Below are 8,661 nucleotides of genomic sequence, written 5' to 3'. Positions count from 1 at the left end.
CTGGGATTTTCTTTTATATCAAACTGCATTTTCTTATTAACACTGTTGCCTTAAGTACGAAGAAGTTATTCAATGCTAGACCTTTCAAATTAATCAGTAAGAAAAAATGATATACAAAACAAAAAGAAATGTAAAAAATGTACGCTAGTTGTATCTCGCAGTAAACAGATACACGAATAAACGGTTTTGAAATGATCTGCTATTTTGAGTAGATACTGCTCATCTGATAATAATCATCAACATGCTTACAGATCTGCTTACAATGTACCTTAAAGTGTGAGCAACACGATCTGGAGCACTTGAACATTGTTCTTGGTCCCAGTGAACTAGAACAACATATTTTGATTCCACTGATGAAGGCTTTTACTTGGTTTGACTTGCTATAGTTATCATGGAGTTCACGGTTTCCATGAAATGCACCCATTGTAGTGTAATATGTAGTTTTACTTGAAAAATCCCAGTTTCTGAACGAATAGTTTAAATATCATGTTTTTCATCACTTCAAAATAAAAAACAGCAAATGTTCGCCTTATTGACAGTTGCACTGCATTCTGGAACCTGGCAACCATCTTGTTTTGCTTCTGGTAAACGATTTAACACACTGCATAGAGCTGCAGGATTTCTTTAAAATGTCTTCTGTAAAAAGGACACCAGCTGCATCAAAAATCAGAAATTTGTCTTCTAAAGATCGCTCTGTCTAGTACAAGAAGGACATTTTACCTGTCATTATTTTAAATGTATTTATGTTTTTTATTTTCTCATAATTCACTGATGGTGAAAATAGGATGTCTTTAAAAGGTGGACGTTCTGCAATTTAGCATTTCAATATTTCGAGAAAATGATCAATTTTGAACATGACAACACCCATTTTTTTCTGCTTTAATAATATTATGTTTAATCATAAAATATCTTGAAATACCTATTTTCAGATTGTGAAAAGCAGTGAAATAAGCCGTCTTTTTACTGTGAAATAAAATACAGCCCTAGCTTAGTTTTATCATAGATTAGCAACAGAATTTATGCTGGCATATTTCAAGTTTTAGAACATTTTAAATGCACTGCAACCTGTTTATAATAGACTGCACAGGGTGCAAGGTGTAAGTTTTCCAGTGATAGTCCACTGTCAAGTAACAAGTCAGTGTTCCATAATTCCTGGTCCAGTTCACCCACCCTAGCAGTGTCACACATACCCATTGAGGTTGTAGCCATTGAAGTTGGTTCTCTGAGTCCGGGAGGAGGAGGCGGGCACCGGGGGCTGGGGGTCTTTGCTGTTGTGTGCCGCCGGGTTCCGAAAAGTCATTTGCTGTGAGTACTGGGGATTGCTGATTGGGTAAGGGTGGAGTCCCCCAAGACCGAAGTGTCTTGCGCCCTCTTCCTGCCCACAGCAGGAGGCACATAGAATACCCCCACCTAGGAAGGAAAGCAAGGCAGACACAAAGCCCACGTAGAGCGACTCGCCCATCTCGTATTTGTAGCTGGAGGACAGGTTAGGGTTATAGAAAATGCTGATCACCTCGTTAGTTGTCCATGACACAGGGATCAAGCACATGAAGCCAGCAGCCAGGAAAAAGCAGCCCCCAGCGCCAGCCACTTTGGATTTGGCTGAAGACGTGAGCATGCAGGTGGTGCACTTCATTCCAACACAAGAGATGGCACAGCCCAAGCTGGATAGAACCACTGAAATGACCATCATGGCCCGTGCAGCCTGGAGATCAGAGGGCAAAGCCAGCAGGGAGTTGTAGGTCTCGCACTGGATGGTGCCCGTGCTGAGGTAGGCACACTCCATCCACAGGCCTTTCAGGTAGCCTACGGATGTGATAATGTTGGAGCCGATGTATGCAGTGGTTCTCCAGTTGGGCAAAATGGTAGCAACCAGTGTCCCTAAAAAACCCAGCATTCCCAGAGTGAAGCCGATCAGCTCCAGCCCTGTGGAAGACATTCCTGACCCTTCTTTTCACTCTTGACTTTTCCAGAAATGGGATTCTCCTGGGTAAGTTGGCGAGAATTTGTTCGATGTTCCTCTCCTGTTCTGGGTGGTCTGAAAGCCGTGGGATATCTGGGCCACTGTCTTAATATGAAAGCAAACACGCTGGTTAAATATTCACTCATCACAGATCAATTTCCCAGCCACCAGTAACAAACACTATTCTATCATAAAGGGAACATGCTACAGCGAAGAGGGGAAGGATTTCTAGGTCAGGGTCAGTGCCTGCTGGGGTGAGAGAGATATTCTGCGTCAAATCCTCTCAATGGCTTGTGTGAGACTAGTGTCATTTTTGAGATGTGTTCAGTGAGAAAATGCAAGTCAAGCTGCAGCTCTACTGCTGAATTGGCCTTCACTTTTGATTGTTAAATAGACTTAGAAACGTCCAACCAGGACAGGCTATACAGTGTCAACAAATAACTCCATTATAAAACGGACTGGGTGAACAGAGCTCTCTGATTGGCTGAACAAGATTCTAAGCAGTGCTGTTGTTTAGGCAAAAAGGCATGGCAAGTGTAGATAGCCATGCAGTAATTTCAAAACAAACCCTTTAACTGTGTCTTATAAGAAATGACCCGTAAGAAAAGGTAATGTAGAAATTAAATTTAATGTCTATTAAATACGTAATTGCACAGCACAAAGTAGTTTCTCCATTAAATAAGAGATAAAGGTAAATAATAATATATTTAAATATAAATATAAGTATGTTTTTATAAATAGAATAAAGAGAAGGCACAAACAAGTAAAGGAGGAAGAAAACACAATTAAATGCTGGTATATACAAAATGTCAGATTTTCTGCTTTTAAAAGTGACTTGTACAATATAATACACCATTTATGTTTAAAGAGGCTTATTAATGTATCCTTAAAGGGTGACCTTTTGAAATGCAGAATTTTGAGGCAATTGATGCCAAAGGAATGTATGTGTGTTTTACTTTATTTCATCAAGGTTATTTTGATTGTAATTTATGGATAAGTACTATTGACTCTAAGCCAATATAAAAAGAAAGTCATAATTAATCTGTATTAGCTAAAAAGTCAGAATTAAGCCATATGACAACACAATGCCTATTTATGAAATGGAAAAAAAAATAATAACAACAAGTGAATTACTTTCAGTTATAATTGCATCTTGGGCTTTGCTCTTGTGGTTTATGATGTCACCAGAACCCCTCAATGCAATTATAATCTTGAAATTCACTGCAGTGCTTATTCTATATATAATTAAGCAATATCCACAGGAGGCATGTTTGACTTCCACCCAGTCATTTACCTCAGCTACAGAGTGCTGTCTCAATGGAGTCACTGGTGTTTGGTATTCAAAACTGTACCTTATCATTTTATCCCAGGATATAGAATTTGGAATCCCAGGGAAAGTGATTGACAGAGAGATTTCACTTATCATATAATTATAAGTATAAAATATAGTTTGTTTGTAAATAACAACAGTGCAGGACCAGAAACATGTACAGTGCCTGGCAAACCTACTTCTGCATCCACTAGAGTCATTAAACTCAAAATACATAACACAAAGGGTATGAAATGAGATCACATCTTGCCTAGAATAAAGTGGCAATCAGATTTCAAGAGGTACAGCATACACAGTCGGCAGCCTATAGAACTTGAGTCGGTGATTCCTGTCATATACAGCATGCAAAATGACATCTCTTCCATTGTGTTATGAGTCACAGTGTCCAAACAGGCACCTCTAGATGTTAGTTGGTGTGCAGTCAATGTTGCCAGTGCAGTGCAGGACCGGGGTAGTAGAGTATCAAGCCAGTGCAACAAACACATGTTAACACAGTGTTGAGTACAAAATATTTGGATTGTATAAATTGCATTGTTCCTGGTGTTCGACACGGTGCCTGTGGAAGTGTGGCCATGCTATATTCTACACTCCTCTGTCAGTGTTCCTCAATTCCTGGTACAGCCAGTGCAAACACCTCTGCAGTGTCACACATACCCATCTAGGTTGTATCCGTCGTGGCTGGTGTTGTGTTTTATGCTGCCGATGGCGCTGCTGTTTTGAACCGCTGGGTTCCAGAAAGTCATTGGCTGTGAGTGTTGGGGGTTGCGGTTTGGGTAAGGGATGAGCCTGACGCCCGGGCGTCCTGAGCCCCCTTCCTGCCCACAGCAGGAGGCACAGAGCATACCACCAGCAAGGAGGGAGAGCACGCTACACAACATACTAAGGTAGAGTGCCACACCCACCTCATACCTGTAGCTGTTGGGTAGCATTGGGTTGTAAAACATACGGATCACCTAGTTAGTGGTCCATGACGCTGGGACGCTGCAGCTAGAAAACAGCAGCCCCCTGGCGCCAGCTACTTGGGATTTGGTCGTGGTTCTCGGCATGAAGACGGTGCACTTCATCCCAATGGAAGAGACGACACAGTCTAGAGTGGACAGAATTACAGAGATGACCATCATGGCTCGTGCGGCCTGGAGATCCGGTGGCAAGGCCAGCAGGGAGCAATATATTTCGCACTGGACGGTGCCCGTGCTAAAGTAGGCGCATCCCATCCGTCCCTTCAGGTAGCCCACGGCTGTGATAATATTGGAGTCGATGTACACTGTCGTTCTCCAGTGTGGTAAAACGGTGGCCAACAGTGTCCCTAACAAACCTAGAATTCCCAGAGCAAAGCCGCTCAGTTCCAGCTCAACGGAAGCCATTTCTGACCCTTCTTTTCACTCTCGACCTTATCAGAATTGGAAGTCTCACTTATATGTTGACACAAGAGAGCTTCAGACTCCTCTCGGTCCTGTTGTCGGAACGCTCCTGAAGAGCTATGTTGCTATCTTATATAAAAGCAAGCAAGCTAGTTAAATATTTGCTCATTAAAGAACTATTCACAGCTACCAGCGTCCTGAAACAAACCTTTGACCTATCATAAAGGTAACATAGGCAATATAAGGTAATGAACTACAGAATAGATGGAAAGGATGCTGCTAGTCAATAGAGCACTAGTACCTTTTAGCCTCATCACTAAGCGTTTGCTTACTTATGGAATATACCATGTTGTGATGTTTCCATCCAGCACTAACTATGAACCTTGTTGTGACCTATTGCTGAACCATCAGTGACTTCTTTAAAACCCAATATAACCCATAATTTTCTAGAACTGTGTTACTGAGTGGCGTCTCAAGTTTAGGAGCGGAATAACACTGATAAATAGTTATTTCTTATTTCTACCACATGATGTTTTGTCAATAGTAACCTTGTTTCCAGTCAATATAAATGAGTTACAAAAGGGGACCTCCTGGTTTCCATCAAGAGATTCTGATGACATCATAGACCACAGGAGCGATCTCTAATCGGATCAGGGCAGTTGAGTTTTTTTTGTAGTTTCCGCTGGTTTTCTTGTTCAGAATTGACTCTTGTCGGTCAGAGCTCAATTGAAATCCAGTATGGTACAGCAACTTTTTGTTCACATAAAAAAAAGTATTTCAGTTGGTATGGATTTCCTCACACAACATCACTTTAACCCAAAATCTTTTCATTCATCTTTCAATACCAGCAACCATTTACAAATGTGCATTTTACAGTCAGTAAAAATGATGAATTTTAGTCAATGTCAAGGTCAATGTTGCTAGTTATGTATTGAAGTACAGGGGATCAAACATATTAATTCCTGTAAAATTTGTAAAAGCCCTCCTGTTTGACATGTTGTCGTGTCATTATAAATTATATATAAGGGTTCTCGTAACTTATGCATGCTTCTTGTTTAGTCCCCAAAGGTATACAAGGAACTGAACAATTGTTCAAATGGTTTCTTCTTAAAATGCATTTGAGGTTGACTCAAGCAGAAAACAGATAATTTGGATAACCAGATCCAACCTGACAGTAAATTTGAAACCCTGTTTCGTGCACCTCAGTGCAAACATTTCCGTTTCAAACCGTGGTGTCTACCACATTTGCTCTAAAATTAAGAAACAGCACACGGAACACATTTAGACACAATTCTGAGAGCACTATTGAGGACACAGGGATCTGAGTTTTAAAAAGTCACCAGACCTTGATAACAGAATAGAAAACCGCACAAAGGGAATCTAAATAGCAATTAAAATAGAACCGGATAAGATCAGCTAATAGATAAGATAAGTACAATGTCATACTCGATTGGCTCTTTAACAGGAAACCTGTTTCTTACCTGCGTTTCAGTGATACTCAAGCCCTGTTTACAGAAAATAATGACATTAGGATTGTGTTCTTGGTTGGTTTCTGCAAAACAAAACAAACACAAGAGCAGTGATGTACAGAGAAGACAGTGGCATGTTGGATTTATTTATTTTTTTACCTGTATATGTACATGTGTGTGGAGGTGTGGCGTCAAGTACCGCAGACGAGAAGAAGGGGTCTAGAAAGTTGGAGAACCACGGCCCTACAGGACAAAGGCCAGCCTGCAGGCTCGTTGGGAGCTTGACCAGTAGGGGCTACTGATGCATGATAAGGTGACTCATTTCCTGGTGATTTTGAATCCCTGATTCACAACAAATTTGATCTGAGCTTCACTGTACTTATCACAGTTTCCAGACAACTTGTCATAGCATGTGACTACACAGAAGCTGGGTGAGAACTAGCGACTCCGCGCATCGCAAGCAAGCGTGTAAACCACAATGAAAAAGAGCCAGGCTCCTCTGCATTCTTGGTTTTAAAGCATTTGAGCTCAACTCATCTAATCAACAGGGGACAGGAAAGAATCTGTAACGGCAGTTATTCCACAACACCACCCCTGTTGCACATGTACAAGATGGTTGCACAAGGCTGGGGGATTTTTCTGTTTACCACTGTTCTCAACAGATCACTTTGAACTTCAACTCTGCCTTCTCTTCACCAGCCTCGAAGCAGCACCGATCCATTGGATTCAGAACAGTCTGATGTTTCCTTCTCAGTTTTACAGAATTTAATTAATATCAGCATGTTTTGCTTAGTCCTAGAATGACATTGAAATGAATACAGGGTCGATATTTAAAGACACGACAATAAATACATTAAAGAAAATTTGAATATTAGGCTAAATTCACAGGTTCTTAATCATTTTCACAATCACACATTTAGTGTTTTGTGATTAAAACTAAGAAAAATGAAATAAGTAAAAATGCAGGACAAGAACACAAACCGCAACAGGCTCAGACATTCTTTGGGACTCAAGTGCATACCTATACTTGCAAAACTCTGTACAACACTGGCACACACAAAAATACATACCGATATAGCCTTCTGGTTCTTTTGATCAACAGACACAGCCGGCCACCAGATTGTCCACAGGGTAAGACGGGGCAGGTCTGTCTCGTCCCATGGACTCCCCTCACCAGTATGCCTGTTCCCTTGCTCACTGCAGTGAGTTGTGAGACCGTACCGTCCCCAAGTCCTGGAAGGGTTACTCGCCAGGATTAACGTCCTTTCTTCACCCTAATCTTTCCTCACATGTTGGGAACACAATAACAAGCTTAGCTGCTGGCTAAGCTGCCCCCAGTCTACAACACACAGGTCAGAGAACAGCAAACAAGCACCATGCTTAAGAATGTCCAGCAAAAAACTCCCACTTTCCTTAATTATCCCATACGTGCCCATTAATGAGATATACAGCTATGGCCAAAAGCTTTGCATTACCTGATAGAATTAACTAATTTTAAAGTCGGATGAAACCTGATGAATAACGTTATGTTATTGAATTACATACTGCTTTATAGTTTTCCATATACTTAACGTAAACCTAACGCAAATTGTAAAATGTGACATTTTCAAAATCTAACATGAAATACTGTATTACTAGTATGACTTCTGGTAGACTTTTGCAATATCATTGTGAGGTTTCTTTGATGACATGATGTTAAATAAAATATATATATATATATATAAAAAGTATGTCTCAATCCTAAAATTCTAGGTGATGCAAAACTTTTCTAAATCTGAAAGTACAGGAGCGCTGCTTAAATATAGATTTTCTTAAACATTTTCTTACATTTTATTTTTCAAGTAACACATATATGCATATGGTAATGCATTCCCCCCTCATTTCTGCGAGTATTTCCACAAAGTGTCTTTTTCCATCTTGTCAGAACACTTTATTTACGTGTCTGAGCGTCAGTGGGTTGGTTGTGTCCACAGCTGTAGTCGGTGCACCGTCGCTGTCGTCTTCATCAGCATTTTTAACCTTCTTAAGAAGTAGCTCATAATAGAAGTTTGTAATGCTCTTTCCATTGCGTCAAGAGGACTACTGACTGAATCAGACAGTTGTGTGGGAGATGTTAGTTGTGTAACTTGCTTGCCTATTATGTTATTATACGAGTTCCACCATTGCTGCTTATAGAAAATAGTACCAGAACGGTGTTCCGGCATGTTCTGGCTTGACTACACCACTGGCCTGCGTGCATATTTCATTTCACACTGTAGAGTCTAATTTTTGCATGATTTATGATTTATGCTGTTGTTCTGCTGTTCACTTGATGGTGTTGGTTCTTTAGTACTATAAAGACTGATCTTGACTGTGTTACTTATGTCTATGGCTGGCAACTAGAAATGAAGATGAGCTTCTGAACTCAGGTCAAAGCACATTAAACATACTTGTAAAAAAACAAAAAACTTCATAAAAAGGTAAGGGGGCAGTACAAACTAGCTCCGTACTCTTAGATCTTTCTTGTGTTTTTATTGAGAAGGGGTCTTATCTAAAGAC

General features: G+C 40.4%; 1 protein-coding gene and 1 pseudogene across 1 annotated transcript; both read right to left on the bottom strand.

Annotated features, from left to right (window-relative positions):
• Window positions 1-858: 858 nt before the first annotated feature.
• LOC121295499 (claudin-14-like) lies at window positions 859-7,297 on the bottom strand. The gene is made up of 3 exons (XM_041220189.1): window positions 7,194-7,297; window positions 6,136-6,206; window positions 859-2,068 (listed from the first exon to the last, which is right to left on the bottom strand). Exon 3 carries the CDS (start codon window positions 1,937-1,939, stop codon window positions 1,181-1,183), a length of 759 nt encoding a protein of 252 aa, XP_041076123.1. The 5' UTR covers window positions 1,940-2,068; window positions 6,136-6,206; window positions 7,194-7,297; the 3' UTR covers window positions 859-1,180.
• Window positions 3,904-4,657, bottom strand: LOC121295500 (annotated as a pseudogene).
• Window positions 7,298-8,661: the final 1,364 nt, after the last annotated feature.

The sequence above is a fragment of the Polyodon spathula genome, chromosome 20 (assembly GCF_017654505.1).
Source record: "Polyodon spathula isolate WHYD16114869_AA chromosome 20, ASM1765450v1, whole genome shotgun sequence".
NCBI lineage: Eukaryota > Metazoa > Chordata > Actinopteri > Acipenseriformes > Polyodontidae > Polyodon > Polyodon spathula.
The sequence above is the reverse complement of the archived record's forward strand: the minus strand, read 5'-3'. Positions and strand labels throughout refer to the sequence as shown.

Excerpts from the sequence above, each read along its gene's own strand:
- LOC121295499 (XM_041220189.1), bottom strand. The coding sequence starts at position 1,939 with ATGTCTTCCACAGGGCTGGAGCTGATCGGCTTCACTCTGGGAATGCTG.